Source organism: Panthera tigris, chromosome X, assembly GCF_018350195.1.
Source record: "Panthera tigris isolate Pti1 chromosome X, P.tigris_Pti1_mat1.1, whole genome shotgun sequence".
Classification (NCBI taxonomy): Eukaryota; Metazoa; Chordata; class Mammalia; order Carnivora; family Felidae; genus Panthera; species Panthera tigris.
Genome location: NC_056677.1, coordinates 17,408,859 through 17,429,840, shown reverse-complemented (window position 1 = coordinate 17,429,840; position 20,982 = coordinate 17,408,859). Strand labels below are relative to the sequence as shown.

At 37.1% G+C, this 20,982-nt stretch overlaps 1 protein-coding gene across 4 annotated transcripts in view; it reads right to left on the bottom strand.

Annotated features, from left to right (window-relative positions):
- CNKSR2 (connector enhancer of kinase suppressor of Ras 2) overlaps nt 1-20,982 on the bottom strand; it is a 297,547-nt gene that overhangs the window by 214,413 nt on the left and 62,152 nt on the right. For all 4 annotated transcript variants that reach the window (XM_015540102.2, XM_042974263.1, XM_042974264.1 and 1 more), the window contains exon 2: nt 16,142-16,305. In XM_015540102.2, coding sequence (XP_015395588.2) covers nt 16,142-16,305 — 164 coding nt within the window. The remainder of the gene's footprint in view (nt 1-16,141; nt 16,306-20,982) is intronic.

Here is a 20,982-nt window from a genome sequence, read left to right as displayed (position 1 = left end):
ACTTATTTGGCTTAAGACAACAGAAATTTATTTTCTTGAACTTTGGAGATCAGAAATCCAAAATCACTATCACTGGGCTGAAGTCACAATGTTGGCAGGTCTATGCTTCTTCCGGAGGCTCTAATCTTGTCTCTGACAGCATCTGGTAGTTGTTGTCATTCCTTGATTTGTGGCCATTATAACTCCTGTCTCTGCTCCTGAGATCACATGGCCACCTCTTCTGTGTGTGCCAAATCCCTCTGCCTCTCCCTCATTAGGACACTTGATTTTGGATTTAGAGCCCACAGGGATAATCACAAATAATCTCCCCTTGTAAAGATCTTTAATCACATCTGAATATGCACATTGCTCACTCTTTGGAGGAAGGATAAGGCCTTCTGCAAGTTGAAGGACATGTGCCGGTCCCCTTCAAAGCTCATTCCCAGCTGCCCTTTGGAGACTATATGAATTAAACTTAAATGATATATCTGAAGTGCTTTCCTGACGTATTTTTGGAAGTTTTCCCCTGTATTAAAGCATTTTCCTTGAAGTAGAAAAGTATTTTCATTTTTAATTTTTGTGTATTAATGATTTTCATGAAGAAATATTTGTTTACAAACACATTATAATAATTTTTTAGAGAAGCTCAATGATAGTAATAGTTCATTAGAGAGGAACCTAATCAGGCCCTGCCTGTGCTCCAGGGACTGTGGTAGGGGGTCTTCCAAGCTCTCAGTTCACCTCCCAATGGTCTAAGAGAGTCCAGACCTGGGAAGATGGAGGTGTAGGAAGACGCTGGACTCACCGCGTCCTGCTGATCGCTTAGATTCCACCCACATCTGCCTAAATAACCCAGAAAAATGCCAGAAGACTAGCAAAATGCACCCTTGGGAGCCAAGCGTAGACAAGAGGCCCACGGAAGAGGGTAGGAAGGGCAGAGAGGCAGTGTGCACTACACAGACTGGCAGAGGCCAGCTGGGGCGGTGGAGGGGCAGCCCGCCCGGCAGGGCAGAGCCCCTGAAGTCTGGCTTGCAAAAGCAGAGGGGCTGGACTCCATGAGTTCCGACAGCCAGCAGGGCTTAACATCTGGAATGTTAAAAGTCAATAGCTCTGCTCTCAGAAAGCGGGAAAGGTGAGAGGATGCCAGGAGGGAGAGTGTTGAGCCCCGGAAGACAGAACTCAGCTCAGCAGGGGAACAAAGGAGCTGGCAAGCACCATGTCCCTCTCCCATTACCCAGCCAAAATTCCAAAGGCAACCAGTTCCCTTCACTGAACTTGCTTGCACTGTGCAAATGCCCAATGTTGTGCTTCTGTGGAGCCATCCCCCTGATGAGCCTGCCTCCCTCTCAGAGCTGCAGGGCCCCTCCCACAGGGGACCACCCTTGGCAAAGCAAGCTAAGCCAGCCCTGACCACCCCTGTACACCTTGCCTATCCACTCCAGCTAATACACCATTGGCCAGATCTCATGGAAGCAGCACCACAAGCCTGGCAGTGAGCAAGCAGCCCAGAAAGGGGCCACACCACTCCACAGTGAGTCCTGCCCCTGGGAGAGGGGAAGATAAGGTACACACCAGTCTGACTGTGGCCCCAGCAGTGGGCTAGGGGCAGACACTGGGTCTGACTGCAGCCCCGCCCACCAACACAAGTTACTCCCAACAGCACAGGGGAAGTACCCTGCAGTTTGGAACTACCGCAGGGACTATCCAAAATGACTAAACAGAAGAATTCTCCTCAAAAGAAACTCCAGGAAGTAGCGACAGCTAATGAATTGATCAAAAACGACTTAAGCAATATAATGGAACAAGAATTTAGAATAATAGTCATAAAATTAATCACTGGGCTTGAAAAAAGCATAGAGGACAGCAGAGAATCTATTGCTACAGAGATCAAGGGACTAAGAAATACTTGTGAGGAGCTAAACAATGCTATAAATGAGGGGCAAAATAAAATGGAGGTGGCCATAGCACAGATTGAAGAGGCAGAAGAGAGAATAGGTGAATTAGAAGATAAAATTATGGAAAAAGAGGAAGCTGAGAAAAAGAGAGATAAAAAATCCAGGAGTATGAGGGGAGAATTAGAGAACTAAGTGATGCAATCAAATGGAACAATATCTGTATCATAGGAATTCCAGAAGAAGAAGAAGAGAGAAAGGGGCTGAAGGTGTACTTGAACAAATCATAGTTGACAACTTCCCTGATCTGGGGAAAGAAAAAGGCAATGAAATCCAAGAGGCACAGAGAACTCCCTTCAGACATAACTTGAATCGATCTTCTGCACGACACATCATAGTGAAACTGGCAAAATACAAGGATAAAGAGAGAATTCTGAAAGTAGCTAGGGGTAAACAGGCTCTAACTTACAAAGGTAGACACATAACAATAGTAGCAGACCTATTTACTGAAACTTGGAAGGCCAGAAAGGAATGGCAGGAAATCTTCAATGTGACGAACAGAAAAAAAAAAGCAGCTGAGAATCCTTTATTCAGCAAGTCTGTCATTCAGAATAGAACGAGAGATAAAGGTTTTCCGAACGAACAAAAACTGAAGGAATTCATCGTCAGTAAACCATCCCTACAAAAGATCCTAAGGGGGATTCTGTGAGTGAAATGTTTCAAGGACCAGAAAGTACCAGAGACATCACCACAAGCATGAAACCTACAGACATCACAATGACTCTAAACCCATATCTTTCCGTAATAACACTGAATGTAAATGGACTAAATGCTCCAACCAAAAGACATAGGGTATCAGAATGGATAAAAAAATATATAAAATATATTAAATTATATAAATATAATATATAAAACAATTCATCACAAACATAAGCAACTTTATTGACAAGAATGTGGTAATTGCAGGGGACTTTAATACCCCACTTACAACAATGGATAGATCAGCTAGACACAGGATCAATAAAGAAATAAGGGCCCTGAATGATACATTGGATCAGATGGACTTGACAGATATATTTAGAACTGTGCATCCCAAAGCAACAGAATATACTTTCTTCTCAAGTGCACATGGAACATTCTCCAAGATAGATCACATACTGGGTCACAAAACAGCCCTTCATAAGTATACAAGAATTGAGATCATACAATGCATACTTTCAGACCACAATGTTATGAAGCTTGAAGTCAACCACAGGAAAAAGTCTGGAAAACCCCCAAAAGCATGGAGGTTAAAGAACACCCTACTAAAGAATGAATGGTTCAACCAGGTAATTAGAGAAGAATTTTAAAAATATATGGAAACAAACGAAAATGAAAATACAACAATCCAAATGCTTTGGGATGCAGCGAAGGCAGTCCTGAGAGGAAAATACATTGCAATCCAGGCCTATCTCAAGAAACAAGAAAAATCCCAAATACAAAATCTAACAGCACACCTAAAGGAACTAGAAGCAGAACAGCAAAGGCAGCCTAAACCTAGCAGAAGAAGAGAAATAATAAAGTTCAGAGCAGAAATAAACAATATAGAATCTAAAAAAAACTGTAGAGCAGATCAATGAAACAAAAAGTTGATTGTTTAAAAAATAAAATTGATAAACCTCTAGCCAGGCTTCTCAAAAAGAAAAGGGAGATGACCCAAATAGATAAAATCATGAATGAAAATGGAATTATTACAATAAATCCCTCAGAAATACAAGCAATTATCAGGGAATACTATGAAAAATTATATGCCAACAAACTGGATGACCTGGAAGAAATGGACAAATTCCTAAGCACCCACACTAGGAACTCAAACAGGAAGAAATAGAAAACTTGAACAGACCCATAACCAGCTGAGAAATTGAATCAGTTATCAAAAATCTCCCAACAAATAAGAGTCCAGGACCAGATAGCTTCCCAGGGGAATTCTACCAGACATTTAAAGCAGAGATAATACCCATCCTTCTCAAGCTGTTCCAAAAAATAGAAAGGGAAAGAAAACTTCCAGACTCATTCTATGAAGCCAGCATTACTTTGATTCCTAAACCAGACAGAGACCCAGCATAAAAGAGAACTATAGGCCAATATCCCTGATGAATATGGATGCAAAAATTCTCAATAACATAATAGCAAATTGAATTCAACAGCATATATAAAGAATTATTCACAATGATCAAGTGGGATTCATTCCTGGGCTGCAGGGCTGGTTCAACATTCACAAATCAGTCAATGTGATATATTACATTAATGAAAGAAAAGATAAGAACCATATGATCCTGTAAATTGATGCAGAAAAAGCATTTCACAAAATTCAGCATCCTTTCTTAATAAAAACCCTCAAGAAAGTTGGTATAGAAGTAACATACTTAAAGATCATAAAAACCATTTATGAAAAGCCCACAGCGAATATCATCCTCAATGGGGAAAAGCTGAGAGCTTTCCCCGAGATCAGGAACACGACAGGGATGTCCACTCTCACCGCTGTTGTTTAATGTAGTGTTGAAAGTTCTAGTATCAGCAATCAGACAACAAAAGGAAATCAAAGGCATCAAAATTGGCAATGATGAAGTCAAGCTTTCACTTTTTCAAGATGATATGATACTATACATGTAAAACCCGACAGACTCCACCAAAAGTCTGCTAGAACTGATACATCAATTTAGCAAAGTCACAGGATACAAAAGTAACATACAGAAATCAGTTGCATTCTTATACACTAATAATGAAGCAACAGAAAGACAAATAAAGAAAATGATCTCATTCACAATTGCACCAAGAAGCATAAAATACCTAGGAATAAATCTAACCAAATATATAAAAGATCTGTATGCTGAAAACTATAGAAAGCTTATGAAGGAAATTGAAGAAGATACAAAGAAATGCAAGAACATTCCTTGTTCATGGATTGGAAGAATAAATATTGTTAAAATGTCAATACTACCCAAAGCAATCTTCACATTCAATGCAACCCCAATCAAAATTGCACCAGCATTCTTCTCGAAACTAGAACAAGCAATCCTAAAATTCATATGGAACCACAAAAGGCTTTGAATAGCCAAAGTAATATTAAAGAAGACCAAAGCAGGAGGCATCACAATCCCAGACTTTAGCCTCTACTACATAGCTGTAATCATCAAGACAGCATGGTATTGGCACAAAAACAGACACATGGACCAATGGAATAGAATAGAGACTCGAGAATTGGACCCACAAAAGTATGGCAACTAATCTTTGACAAAGCAGGAAAGAATATCCAATGGAAAAAAAGTCTCTTTAACAAATGGTGCTGAGAGAACTGGACAGCAACATGCAGAAGAATGAAACTAGACCACTTTCTTACACCATTCACAAAAATGAACTCAAAATGGATAAAGGATCTGAATGTGAGACAGGAAACCATCAAAACCCTAGAGGGGAAAGCAGGAAAAAAGCCTTTCTGACCTTAGCTGCAGAAATTTCTTACCTGACACATCCCCAAATGCAAGGGAATTAAAAGAAAAAATGAACTATGGGGATCTCATCAAGATAAAAAGCTTCTGTACTGCAAAGGAAACAATCAACAAAACTAAAAGGCAACCTACAGAATGGGAAAAGATATTTGCAAATGACATATCAGACAAAGGGCTAGTATCCAAAATCTGTAAAGAAGTCACCAAACTCCACACCCAAAATACAAATAATCCAGTGAAGAAATGGGCAGAAAACATGAATAGACACTTCTCTAAAGAAGACATCCAGATGGCCAACAGGCACATGAAAAGATGCTCAACGTCGCTTCCTCATCAGGGAAATAGAAATCAAAACCACACTCAGATACCACATCATGCCAGTCAGAGTGGCTAAAATGAACAAATCAGGAGACTATAGATGCTGGAGAGGATGTGGAGAAACAGGAACCCTCTTGCACTGTTGGTGGGAATGCAAACTGGTGCATCCACTCTGGAAAACAGTGTGGAGGTTCCTCAAAAAATTAAAAATAGATCTACCCTACGACCCAGCAATAGCACTGCTAGGAATTTACCTAAGGGATACAGGAGGGCTGATGCATAGGGGCACTTGTACCCCAATGCTTATAGCAGCACTTTCAACGATAGCCAAATTATGGAAAGAACCTAAATGTCCATCAACTGATGAATGGATAAAGAAATTGTGGTTTATATACACAATGGAATACTACTTGGCAATGAGTAAGAATGAAATCTGGCCATCTGTAGCAAAGTGGATGGAATTGGAGAGTGTTATGCTAAAGTGAAATAAGTCATACAGAGAAAGACAGATACTATATGTTTTCACTCTTATGTGGACCCTAGAAGCTTAACAGTAGACCATGGGGAAGGGGAAGGAAAAAAAAGTTTGAGAGGGAGGGAGCCAAAGCATAAAAGACTGTTAAAAACTGAGAATAAACTGAGGGTTGATGGGAGGTAGGAGGGAGGGGAAAGTGGGTGATGGGTATTGAGTAGGGCACCTGTTGGGATGAGCACTGGGTGTTGTATGGAAACCAATTTGACAATAAATTTCATATTAAAAATTAAAATTAAAATTAAAAACAAAACAAAAAAACAAAAAAAAATAAAGTTAGAGTCCATTTTAAAAAAAAGAGAGGAACCTAATCAATCAACCTGTAATGTAACATTCACTCTATAGCCATTAGCACCTATAAAACATTAATTTGTCGCTTTATATATAATACTCACATTTCAAATAGTTTTTTAGAAAAAGTCAGAATAATTTAAAAAGGATAATACAGTTGTTATATGAAGGCAAAGTAAAAATACTTTGAAGCCTTCAAAATTTAAGATAATACTCAAATTACTTTTTAAATGCAACTCAAGAATTAGAGAATAAAAAATCTTCTGGACAAAACCTGGAAGGATACCCTGAGAGAACTCCTTAACTGAAACCTAAGGGAAATTGTTGAATTTTTATCTTGAATGGATGTTGTACTTTGTCAGATGCTTTTTCTGCAACTATTGAAATGATCATAGGGTTCTTATCCTTTCTTCTATTAATGTGCTGTATTAGGTTGATTGATTTGCAAATATTAAACCACCCTAGAAACCCAAGAATAAATTCCACTTGACCATGGTGAATGATTTTTTTAATTGTACTGCTGGATTCTATTTGCTAGCATTTTATTGAGAATTTTCGCAACTATGTTCATGAAAGATATTGGCCTATAGGTTTCTTTTTTTAGTGGAGTCCTTGTGTGGTTTTGGTATCAGGGTAACGCTGGCCTCATATAATGAATTTGGAAGTTTTCTTTCTTTTCTAGCTTTTGGAATAGTTTGAGAAGAAAAGGTATTAGCTATTCTTTTAATGTTTGATAGATTTCACATGTAAAGCATCGGGCCCTGGACTTCTGTTTGTTAGGAGTTTCTTGATTGCTGATACAGTGTCCTTGCTGGTTATCGGTCTGTTCAAGTTTTCTATTTCTTCCTGTTTCAGTTTTGGTAGTTATATGTTTCTAGGAATTTTTCCATTTGTTCCAAGTTGTCCAATTTGTTGGCATATAGTTTCTCATCATATTCTCTTATAATTGTATTTCTGTGGTGTTGGTTGTTATTTCTCCTCTCATTTGTGATTTTATTTGTGTCTTTTTTCTTTTTGATACGTCTGGATAGAGGTTTATCATTTTTATTGATGTTTTTCAGAGAACCAGCTCCTGGTTTCATTGATCTGTTGTTTTTTTAGTTTCTGTGTCATTTATTTTGGCTCTATTCTGTATGATTTCCTTCCTTCTTCTGGCTTTAGGCTTCATCTTTTGTTCTTTTTCTAGCTCCTTTAGGTGCAAGGTTAGATTGTTTCTTTGAGATTTTTCATGCCTCTTGAGCTACACTTGTATTGCTATATACTTCCCTCTTAGGACTGCTTTGTTGGACTCCTTTGTTTTCATTTTCATGTTTCCATGTAGTTTTAAATTTTTTCTTTGGTTTTCTGGTTAACCCATTTGCTGTTTGGTAGCATGTTGTTTAACCTGCATGTATTTGTGGTCTTTTCAAATTTTTTTCTAGTTGACTTTTAGTTTTACAGTGTTGTGGTCAGAACAGGTGCATGGTATAATTTCAATCTCTTTGTACTTGTTGAGATCCATTTTGTGATCTTATATGTGATCTATTCTGGAGAATGTTCCCTATTAAGATGAATGTATATTCTGCTGGTTTAGGATGGAATGCTCTGAATATATCTATTAAGTCTATGTAGTCCAGTGTGTCATTCAAAGCCACTGTTTCCTTGTTTTTCTGTTCAGAAGATCTCTCCATTGGTATAAATGGGCTGCTAACATCACCTAGTATTATTGTGTTATCTACTAGGTTGTTTTATGTTTGTTATTAATTGTTTTATATATGTAGGTGGTCCCATTTGGATGCATACATACTCACATTGCTATTATATCTTTTTGTTGGCTTGTCCCCTTGATGACTATATAGTGCCCTTCTTTGTCTCTTTTAACAGTCTTGTTTTAAAGTCTAGTTTGTTCAATACAAGTATTGCTACTCCAGCTTTCTTTTGAGATCCATTTGTACAATAAATTGTTCTCTGCCCCCTCAATGTCAATTTACAAGTTTCTTTAGGTCTAAAATGAGTCTCTTGTAGGCAGCATATAGATAGGTCTTGTTTTTTTATCCATTTTGACACCTTATGTCTTTTGATTGGAGCAGTTCACTTACATTCAAAGTAATAAGTGGTAGATACAAATCTATTTAGTGTCATTTTATTACCTGTTTTCTCATTGTTTTTGGAGATTTTCTCTGATCCTTTCTTTGTCATTTTTGGTCTCTCCTTTTCACTCAAAGAGTCCCCTCTAATATTTCTTGCATGGCTGGTTTAGTGGTCATGAATGCCTTTAGTTTTTGTTTGTCTGGGAAACTCTTCATTTTTCTTTCTACTCTGATAGCCTTGCTGGATAGAGTATTCTTGGCTGCAGATTTTCCCTATTCAGCACTTTGAATACATCATGCCATTGCCTTCTGGCCTCCTAAGTTTCTGTTAGGAAATTTCCAGCTACCTTTATGGGTGTTTCCTTGTAAGTTAGGGACTTACTTGCTACTTTTAAGATTTTTTTCTTTATCACTATATTTTGCAATTTAATTACAATACATCTTGGTGTTGGCCTCCTTTTGTTGATTTTGATGAGAGTTCTCTGTGCCTCCTGTATCTGGATGTCCATTTCCTTATCCAGATTAGGGAAGTTTTCAGTTATTATTTCTTCAAGTAAATTTTCTGCCCCCTTTTCTCTCTTCTTCTTCTAGGACTCCTATAATATGAATGTTATTAAATTTGATGGAATCACTGATTCCCTAAATCTATTCTTGTGTTGCATAATCCTTCTCTCTTTTGTTCAGTTTCATTCTTTCCTATTATTTTGTGGTCTCGGTCACTAATTCATTCCTCTGCTTCTTCCAGCCTGCTGTTCATTTCATCAGGCCTCTTTCCAATCCTGTTTACTGCATTCTTCATCTCTGATTCTTTTTAACTCTTTTATCTTTGTGTTAAGGGTCTCACTGATGTCTTCTATTCTCAAGCCCAGGGAGTCGCCTTAGGATTATTATTTTAAATTCTCCAACAGGCATGTTACTTTTATTGGTTTCACTTAGATATCTGGCAGTGGACTTATCTTGTTCTTTCTTTTGGGATCAATTCCTCCATCTTAGCCTTTTGTCTCAGTCTCTGTCTTCTCTGTGTTAGAAAAGCCAATATGTCTCCTGCCCTTGAAAGTAATGGCCTTATGAAGAAGAGGTCAAGTAGTGTCCATATCTTGGTGCTTCCGGGGGTGTCTGGTGTGTGGTGCGTGTACTCTGCTGTTGTGTTTTGGCTGCTCTATCCTCAGGCCAGTCATCTGCATAGGCTCTTCTTGCCTACTGTGGGCAGTGTTTGGTCCCTGGCCTAAATGTGACAAATTTTAACTAGGTGTGCTCTAGTCTGCTTGTGAAATGAGACCTGACACTAGCTCCACCAGAACTGAGGCCTGGCAAGGCTCTCTGGTTGGGCAACATGGTGGGGGCAGGGTTTTATGCTGGTCTTCTGGGGTAGGAGCCCACTGTGTAGGGACTGAGGCAAGCTTGACTGAGGAGGGCAGCCCCACTAGGATGCAGGGGGTGGGTAGGGCTTGGTATAAGCAAGTTAGGCGGCCAATGTTCATTCTTCACTACTTCCTGCAAGTAGTTCTGGGTTTATATTGAGGGATGGGCAAGGGAAATGGTACCAGCCAGCTCCTTTGTTTCTGGGGAGACAGCTCTGTGAAAGCTGCCTCTCAGGGATACACTCTGAGTGAATACTTTCTCCCCTGTCTACCCCAGGTGTTCCGCAGATCATTGTTTCCATGCTGTCTACCCCTAGGTAGTTTGCCTACCTTTTCTTCAGGAGCAGTAGAGTGCCCTCTGGACCCTATCACAGCCAAGCCTTCTGACCTTTAAAACTCCAGGATTTAAGCCCTGCTGTTTTCAAGAAGTCATGAAATTCAGCCCCTCTTATTTTCCAAGACAATGCCTTTGGGAAAATGTTTTTCTTGTGTGTTCCCATGTGCTTCTCTCTCTCCAGCCTTTCTCCATGACCAGGGCTCCTGCCCCTCTACAGCACTGCCATTTGTTTCTCACCTAAACCACATCTCCACACTTCCTATGTTCTTTGATGTAGTAGTCTCTTCTCTCCCTTTAGTTGTGGAGTTTGTTCTGTCCATCTTCAGGTCAATTTCTGAGGTATTTAGGATGATTTAATAGTTATCTAGTTGTGTTCTTGGGACAAGACAAGGCTAGGAACCTCCTACTCTGCCACCATCTTCCTCTCCTGCCTATTGTCTCAACTTTTAAAAAGTGCAGATTTATTCATTACAGACTTGCTTTTTACTGGATATGCATGGGGAAATTATGTATTATTACTGATATAGAAAGGACTACATCACGAAAACAAAAGCTTAGCCCTGAAATGTAGTTAGCTATTTTCTTTGTCCTATATGTTACCTATTTGTTTATTTGTAGTCTGCCAGGAAACAATTGTGGCTACACTGATTTAACACAGCCAGTCTATTTGTACTGTTCTTCCTTTTAATTATATGCATGTGAAAGCACAGGAAAGAAAGAAATGAAGGATATATTTAACATTTTAGAAGATCACATTTGCTATATCCTCACTAGTAGCAAATTCTCTAAACACTTAACAAAATATTCAATATTGGCACCACATATTTTACAATGTCAATGCTATTTTATTCAGCGCTCTTAATTTGATTGCATCACATAGCAGGTGTTTAGGTTTTATAATACTTTGCTTTATAAATATGAGTGAGTAGTAAAAAGATTGCTTTAATGAATATTTTTTAGAAATGAATTATTTTGAGATGAATGAATCAAGCAATTATGTTGCAAAGAAACAAATCCTAGCAATTGCAGCCATCTAAATTTTCAGGCAAAATACCTATTATATGAAAAGTAAATGAAGAATGAAATGAAAGCTGTTCTTATCTTGTCATAAATGATCCACTTACACTTCCCAATAACAAGGTGTATTGTCAGAGCATAAATTAAGGGCTATACATTAAGCTATATATTTTATTTATGCTTACTCTTGCAGTTAATATACAATGCTCTCTATTGAGGCATACTAAATGAGAGCATAACAGCAGGAAAGAGTTAACATACCTCCAAATCATGAACAGCTTACTTCTTTCTAGAATAACATGGTACAAACAATATAGCTGGTGTTTAAATAAATACATGCTGCATGGATGAACATGTTACTAAAGAAACCTTTGATTTTCATCAACTGCCATAACATTTATTCCCCATCAGTACTAACTTTAAAATAAGACAGATGAAAATATTCCATAGCTTGAAAGAAACAAAGAAATTTGGTGAATTTTTTGTGTCTTCGTTGTATTAGGAACAGAAACTTCAGAGTCAGAGGCAAGAGAAAAATGTACAGTTCTCTGGAAAACGGCAGAGAACTTCATTCAGTAAGATAACATTAATTTAATATCTTCTGCATGTAAGCACCGGGCAGAAAGCATACTGAAGAACCAAAAAAAACCCGACTAAGTGAAAAATTATAATGTGATACAAAATGTAAGTTGCCTTTCTTCCTTTCACTTCCCTCTCTGCACCAGCCAAATCAAAATTCTCATTTTTCTCTGAATACTTCATACTCTTTCACATTTCTGTATTTACATGATATTTCTTCTGCCTAGATAACTTTTCCCCGACTTTTTGTCTGGCAAACTTCTACTCATCCTGCAAGTCCCAAAGCAAATCCCACCTACATTTCTTGGATCCCTGGATTCATTATTTCCTTCTGCAATCCTCTGGGATTTTAAAAAATCTGTATTATCTTTTAATGACTATTGTCTTATTTACTGGACTGTATACATCTTAGGAGCATGGACTGTGCCTTTTTCATCTTTGTAATTCCCATGGTATCACTATTTGATCATGAATATATAATTGTTAAAATAAGAAATAAAACCAGTAGATGTAAGGAAAAAGTAGAAAGCCAGTAGAGACATTAAAGTTTCAAAGAGATATTTCACAATACCCCATTCCCAACAGCACACCTCCTGGTCTAGTCAACTCAGCTTGCTGATGAGGGATCTCATCCCCTAATTTTATAATGGTATGTAGAAGTAAATCAGAATTCACTGCCTAGAAATTTACTTTAAATTCACTGGAAAATATCCGTTTGCATAAATTAGAAGGTATCTGCACTTCTAACTTCCTGATGTATAGTCATTAGGAAGTGGTAGAAGGGAAGTTTGATATTTGACCTCCTTGGGGAATGTAACCAATTTATTGCTGAATAAACACAGAAAGAATGAATTTAATGTGTTTTTTCCCCAAGAATATGATGCAACACTGTAGTGCTTAAACCCAGAATTGTGGAGGAATTAAAACTCAGCATATGAAGAGATTTACCACAGCTCCATGGTGAGAACATTGAAATAGTCTAAACATATATCTCTGATGCCATCTTTCTTTTTTTTAATTTTTTTTAACGTTTATTCATTTTTTGATAGAGACAGAGCATGAGTGGGGGAGGGGCAGAGAGAGAGGGAGACACAGAATCCGAAGCAGGCTCCAGGCTCTGAACTGACAGCACAGAGCCTGACGCGGGGCTCAAACTCACAGACCGTGAGATCATGACCTTGAGCCGAAGTCAGATGCCAAACCGACTGAGCCACCTAGGTGCCCCTCTGATGTCATCTTTCTAAGTAAGTTTAGGTCAGCAGAGATTGTTAATGACCCAAACTCCAAAGCCTGTAGGTTCAGACTATTTGTGGGTAGAACTGTAATCATCAATCTTATTTCCTTCTTCAAACTGACAGTGCAAAGTTCAGCACGTGAGTGGTTCATCTGTGGAGTTCTGCTTATGAGACGTAACACCCTGAACTCTGACACACCCAATTACTTACTGTTATAAAAGACATGGCAGATAGAGGACTGTTAGATGGTGTGCTCATGTCCAAGCCACTTCCAGTGCACCTTCATGGCCACACTGACTCATATTTGGAGACTAGTATGCAAAACCATGGAGGACTCTTACCTTACCTTGAGTACCATCTTTTATATCCAGCATGATTTCTGTGATCTGATTCTGATAAGGGATAGAGTGCAAGTGCATGCTCGAGTCCAAACTGATTTCTCTGATCTCAGCAATAGGAAAATAAGAAGATCCCCAAACTATCATGTGAAAAATGTCTCAAGACTTTTACAATGCCACTTTCAAAAAATATTTATTCAGTATCCACTATTGCCAGGGATCTGTGGTATACACGAGGTGTGTAATAAGCATAGTTACTTTTGCCACATAGCTTACAATCTAGCAGATGAAACAGACATTAAACTGACAAATATGGAATTACAAAATGAGATGAAGGTTAAAATAATAACAGTAAGGGGCTAATTTTAGAACAGTCAATGGTGAGAGAACAATTAGAATGTCTTTTTGAGGAAATGACAATTAAGGTTAAGACTGAGATGTCTAAGTGGAAGGTAATATTCAATCAATCTGGTTTCACATTGTAATCTTTTTTAGAAACTGTTTTCAGTCAGGTCTTTTTTTTTTTTTTTAAGTAGGCTCCACACCCAATGTGGGGCTTTAACTCATGACCCTGAGGATCAAGAGTCACATGCTCTACCAACTGAGACAGCCAGGCACCCCTCAATCACGTTTTTACTTGCTTATTCTAATGGCTTTTAGTGAAATTTGATATTATTGATGTTTCTTAATGAAAAGTACTCCCCATTGTTTTTCTGACAATTCTTTTGAAGTTATCTTCCCGCTTTTCTGACCACTCCATAAGCCTCCCCTGCAGTTTCCTCTTCTTCCTTCCCAGCCCAAATGTGGAGCTGAGTCCTTTGTTCATTATATTCTACAGGTCCTCCTTGGGTAGATCTGCTCTATCTCTATGGATTCAATCCTTATATCCTAGAGACTCCTAAATCTCTATCTTCAGCCACTTCTCAACCTCCAAATTCATTTGTTCAACTATATGATAAGTATTTCTTCATGGATAACTCAGAGATGTCTCAAATTCAACAAATCTAAAACTCAATTTATATTCCCAGCTAAAACTATTCTTGATACTACTGTCCATCTTCATTATTGCAAAATCACCTACTCTATCTCTGCAGCCAGAGAGCATGGAATCTTTCTCAACTCCCTTTATCTCATCCCTCATATTCACCACATCTTCTCTATTCCTGTTCCACATCCTTAGTTTAAGCCCTACTGGTAGCCTAAGTAGAGTATTTTACACATTACCAAACAGTTCACCTGGTCTTCAGATTATGCCCACTCCATCCCATCCTTTTCACTACCATCAGTTACCTTTTTAAAATAAGTATTTGATCATTCCTACATGGTTTTCCAATATCCACAAAAGAAAGTACAAATCTCTTACCATGATGTTTAGGTACTTTATAGTCTGGGCCTATTCTATATTTTATAGCCTAATCTTCTGCCAATGTTTCCCACGTATTTTTGTCCTCTCAAAAAGTTAACCACAGTTCAAACCTACCAGGTATGCTCTTTATTGTGTGTGCCTGTGTAGGTGTTGTTTTACCTACATGGAAAGCCCTTTGTTCTTATTCTTCCAAACACATGCTCATCTTACTCTAGGATGCTTTTGCAATATGAACCCATCTATCATAGTCAAAGCTAGCTATTTTCTCTTCTGTGTCCTCATAATACTTAGCTTATACTTTTATTTTGGTAATTATACTATAGTATTGTGATTATTTGTGTGCTACTCTCCACCCCTAAGGCTCTTCAAGAGGGCAGGAACTTACATCTGACATACAAGTCCTGGGAGTATTAACTGACAATTGAATTTTTAAGAATTATCTACTCATTTCTTATTAATTATCATCTTAATAGTTAACTACTTATTGAATGCCTACTGTGGGCCAGGCACTGAATTAGGCACTATATAAACACTATCTCATTTGCTTTTCACAACACATCCAAAAGGCAGTTGTTATTATCAACATTTTAAATAAAAAACTAAGGTTGTGATGAAATTACTTGCCCACAAGTGTCAGTAACTGAGCCAAATGTCAATCACAGATGATTATATTACAAGACTCACGTTTTCTTTCTCACTGTAGCTCTAGACCCCTTGCAACTATCTACAAAAATTTAAAATTAAATCCGGTGTCACCTTACCCAACATGGAAAAAAAATGTTCATTTCAGAATATATAATGTGTTATCAGACTCCTGAAGGATTATTTTGACATTGATTTCTCTTGTAATTTGACAAAATAAACCATATAATGTACAATATTCAATTTTTATTGGATGTATACATTTAGAACATTCAAATAATTTGATTATTTTAACAATGATGTTTCTAATAGGATTTCTTAATATTTGTGACACTAAATCAAAACTTTCAGAGGGGAATGGACTTTATAACTGATCATATTCACCTGCATACCCCAAATGATGCTGTCAACACTTCCTTGGTGAGCTCTAACATATGGTTTTGAAGTAACTAAATGTAATGTCACTAGTTGGGTTATAAACCTCTTTAATTTGTAATTTGGCACTATATAATATGCCAAATTTAATGAAGGAGGAAAATACCACTTCTAGTCAGTTGAGAATTAGGAGAGTTATAAATTTTTAAAAAATTAAATTATTTTTAAATAGAGAAGAAAAAAGAAGGGAAGAAACAAGAAAAGGGAAAAAATTTTAAATGAAATAAAACAAGTTTCACTTTCCACCAGTTAATGTCCTTACCAGTGCACACAGAAGATCAACTGCTTCCAAGATCAATTCCTGATGGCCAATGCGGCTGACCCCCAGATCTTCTAGTTCCTGATGTGTAATGCGCAGCAGCTGGTCTCCACTGATCTTCTCCCTCTCGAAGTTCTTAATATACTGCTGCAAACAATCATCAAGACCTGCAAAAGAAAAAATATGGAAGACAAGAATGAAACAAACAGTTTAGCCAAACAAATAGAAAAAATATAATAAGCATTAACTCCTACCAAGTCACAAGTTAACTCCATTTCAACTCTGGACTAGTCCACTTTTTTCCAACCTACATCTTGGCTGCAGGAGGAAAAAAAAAACCACTTCATCATATCCCTAGTTGTTAGGCTCCTATTTGAATTTTACTCAGTAATTACTGGAAATCTTTAAGTCACTTCTTAAGCAGCTCTTTTTGTTGCTTATTTCATAAAGTGTGCTAGTAAGCAGATTGTGCCCACTTCTAAACTTATCTGCACCTCACTCCCCCTTTCTTCTTCAACTCCACTGCAGAGGGAGAGGTAACTTTCTTCCTATATAAGACTGATTGATCTTCCTGTGCTCTGAAATCCCATCTTCTGCCACATTAACATTACTTCAACAATTAAAAAATTAAACACTCTTTATTTCAACCATTTCCTAGCCAATGACTCCTATATTCAAACCTCTGCTATCTTAAAAAACAAAATAAACAAAACAAAAACTTTTCCTTGTTTTCTTTGATCCTGTGTTCCCCACTAGTTTGTTCTTCCCTACACAGCCAAGCCCCTTACCTCCCCTCCTACACCTGCAATAAACTCCCTAATCCACTAACAATTGGATTTCATCCAAATCCAAAAGTGGAATCCAGAGTGGATACATTTTTCAGGATTACTCAGGGCACTTCATAAGTGATTAGCTTGGCTACAGATTGGGTCAGCATCAATCGCCTATGAATTTCATACATATGATACAAATGATGAACAAATGATGAACTGGAGTAACAAGATTACTTCTCTCTAGATTTTTAAGTAAGAGATACCAAGAAAATGAGGCAACTAGCAAAAACTAACAGGTCTTGATTTTAAATCAGGCCATCTAGATTAAATATCGGCCATCTAGATTAAACCAGTTTTATGGTTTTTCTGCTGAGTCACTCACTATCCCCTCCAATTCATCTTCCCCAACATAAAAATTCTTTAAAAAAATTTTAAGTTTATTTATTTATTTTGAGAGACAGAGAGAGAGAGAGTAAGAGAGAGAGAGAGAGAGAGGAAGTGTGAGCAGGGGAGGGGCACACAAAGAGGCAGAGAGAGAGTATACCAAGCAGGCTCTGTGCTAACAGCAGGGCTCAAATTCACAAACCAGGAGCTGAGCTAAAACCAAGAGTCAGACTCTTAACCAATTAAACAACCCAGGTGCCCCTAAAAATTTTTGTCATTTTTTTTCCTCAAAACTTTTCAGTTTCCTCATATTTATCACGGAATAATATCTGAACTCCTGTATATAGTGTTCAAGGCCCTTTCTGATCTGGACCTTGCCTTCCTATACAGACTCCATACTTCCCAATCTCCCACTCTACAGACCTCCATTACAAAAATGTCAACATTGTATTAAATTTTGTTCTCATCTCTGTGTGCCCAATACATAGCCTGGAAATTCCTTGAAGTTTGGCAGTGTATCTTCTAAATGAAAACCCAGGACTGAGCACAGTGACTAACACAGAGTAGGGCTCAATAAGTGTAAAACGAACAAATCAGATGTGTAATTTTATGCTATATCACCTGGTTGGGGAAAATCAGGAACATTTTATTTTACTTTTTTTAAATATGAAATTTATTGCCAAATTGGTTTCCATATAACACCCAGTGCTCATCCCAACAGGTGCCCTCCTCAATGCCCATCACCCACTTTCCCCTCCCTCCCACCCCCCATCAACCTTCAGTTTACTCTCAGTTTTTAAGAGTCTCTTATGGTTTGCCTTCCTCCGGAACATTTTAAATAAGAGCTAAATCTAAAATTAAGAGTGGAGAGAAAGAACATTTGGTACATGGCATTTTGAGGCACTCATGTCTTGATACATTGCAGAATAATATGAGACAAAATGTTATTATTTTGAGTTGATTTTTCTAGATTCTTCTATGTAAAGGAATGATAAAAGACCTCCTAGAGCACCAATGCCACCAACATCATCATTAAGGTTATAGACCAAGTCACATAATATGTGGCAGTGTAGAAATAAGGGAGAGAGGCTTATCTTACATCTCATTAACTGGTGCCTAAGTTAACTATCAAGGCATACTACTCCATAATATAGCATTTTGGCTCCCATATTTAAAATGTAAAATATATGACAAATATACAGCTAGGATATTATAATACAATTATAGTAATCCCACTCTGTGATAATATGCATATTTATAAACCAAAAGGTACTTTTATGTACACTTTTTCTTACTTGAATTACAAATAATTAATGACCTTATAATTTTAGAGTTGTTTTGACTGAAAGGCCAAAATCAACATCTGAAATCTGTATATGCATAAAATATGGCCCAAACAGGGAGGAGGGCACTTGTTGGGATGAGCACTGGGTGTTGTATGGAAACCCATTTGATAATAAATTATATTAAAATAAAAAATAAAAATAAAAGTAAAAACAAACAAAAATATGTGAAAAAAAAGAAAGAAAATATGGCCCCAAAAGCCATCTACAAAAACCACAAAAATCAATACATTATAATATTGGGCTACAGGCCTGAATGTCATGATTCCAGAATCTATACAGCATACATGCAATAATTAAACCTCACTCACTCATACACAATTTTATTTAAAGTGGAACTGTCCCATTTTCAAGAATGAGAAATTCTTTAGTGATCATATGACTAGTCTTCAATACTCTAATATTTATTCACTAGATAAAATGAGACTATATACCAAATTTTAAAAATATTATCTACCCTTTTTTTAAAGCTCTAATGTTGCATGAATTATTTACTCACTTTCCATCAAACTTACTCTTTCTTGTTGACATATTTCAAAATAATTATAAGTAAAATTTATAACCTCTACTTAAAAATTCCTATTCTTCTTAAGAAAACATACAGAAAATAAATTTTGATCCATACTCTAAACCACACAAGTGTACCGTGAAGAAAATTGTGCACTTTTGTCAACTGAAACATTAAACTACATGCATTACTGTGTCTAAAACGACACCCTAAAACCATTAAAAAGAATGCTTGAAATCGTTACTATGACATGTGTCTCTGACTTTTTCAATGAATTACACTGCTTTCCATCATCTTTAGGGAAGAGGAATGAACATAATCATGGATCTAGAAACATGTTCCAAAAATAATGAAACATTTACAAAATGATGACATTTGAGAGATGTCTTAAGGATGTACACATTTCCACTAAATCAACGATATTCCAAAAGATTGAGTAAAATAAATTAATCCAGTATACTGTGGAAGTAGATACGGGAGGTGTAAATTATTACATTTAGTGTTCAAAATATTAAAAACCCACTTAAAATGGTATTAAGAGGATGACTCTATTCCTACTACAGGAAATTTTACTTTATACACCATTTTATACGTAATATATGTGCTCGTATCTATAAACTGAACACTCTCTAATATTTACAGCAAAAAATAAAAATGTAAATTCATTTGTTAGAGTTCTGTTGCCACTATTTACTGTGACGAATAAAGATTGACATATGAAGATTTGTGAGGATTCTGTCCCTTCTGCAAAATAAGGTTAGGAAATTAAAACAAACACATATCAGTCCGATTTCCTTTTGCTTACTCAAATACATGAATGATAATTCGAGGCAGAAGATCCATCTAGCTTTAGTCTACTTTTCAGTCCCCTTATTTTACTTGACACTGCTTTTTTCCCAAGATCACCAATGACCAAAATCACACCAGACTCAATTGCCTCATTTACAATCTCATTCTCCATAAGCAAGTTATTTGTCTATTTCTACAACCATTTTTACAGTCTTAGAACCATCTTAGAAGATTCCCCAATTTAATCTCTTATCTTGTCAGTTAGTGAGAAACATAATTTCTTCATTCAAAATAGCTCTTGCTCTGCCCTTTCATTTCTGATCTCATTGTCACCAGATTACTCATGCTGTACAGCCTGCCCTGATGCCCATCTACTCCCCCTGACACCAGTCTGTTCAGTATATCACTGTCAGATCTCTAAAAACACTCTTTGATCAAGCCATTTCCCGATTCAAAAATATCAAGGACTATTCCTGCCAAAAGGTTAAAATTCAAAAATGTTTAATTTTTAAGGCTTTTTTAAGGGAGAGGTCTTGGATATCATTATCACTTAGCATTCATGTATTAATTGCAACAACTACTACAAGACAATAAAAGCGTTTTATACATTATAAACAGCCAGAAAGTTCATATTACCATGTTTTTATTCTATGCACAAGTAGTATATAATGATAATTGATCCAGCAAAAGACAATTCCCATTTAAGATTTTGTGATACTTCAAGCTCTGACTTCGCTCAGGTCATGATCTCGTGGTTCATGAGTTCGAGCCCCACATCAGGCTCTGTGCTGACAGCTCAGAGCCTGGAGCCTGCTTGGGATTCTGTGTTTTCCTCTCTGTCTGTCCTTCCCCCACTTGTACTCTGTATCTCTGTCTCTGTGTGTGTCTCTCTCTCTCAAAAATAAACTAAAAAAATTTTAAAAATTAAAAAAATAAGATCTTGTAGTACTCCCTAAACCAACTGAAAAGGATGAAATTATATTCAACAGCATGTTGGCACTAAATGACTTTACTGTATTCTAATTATTGGAAAACTCGCTAACCTAT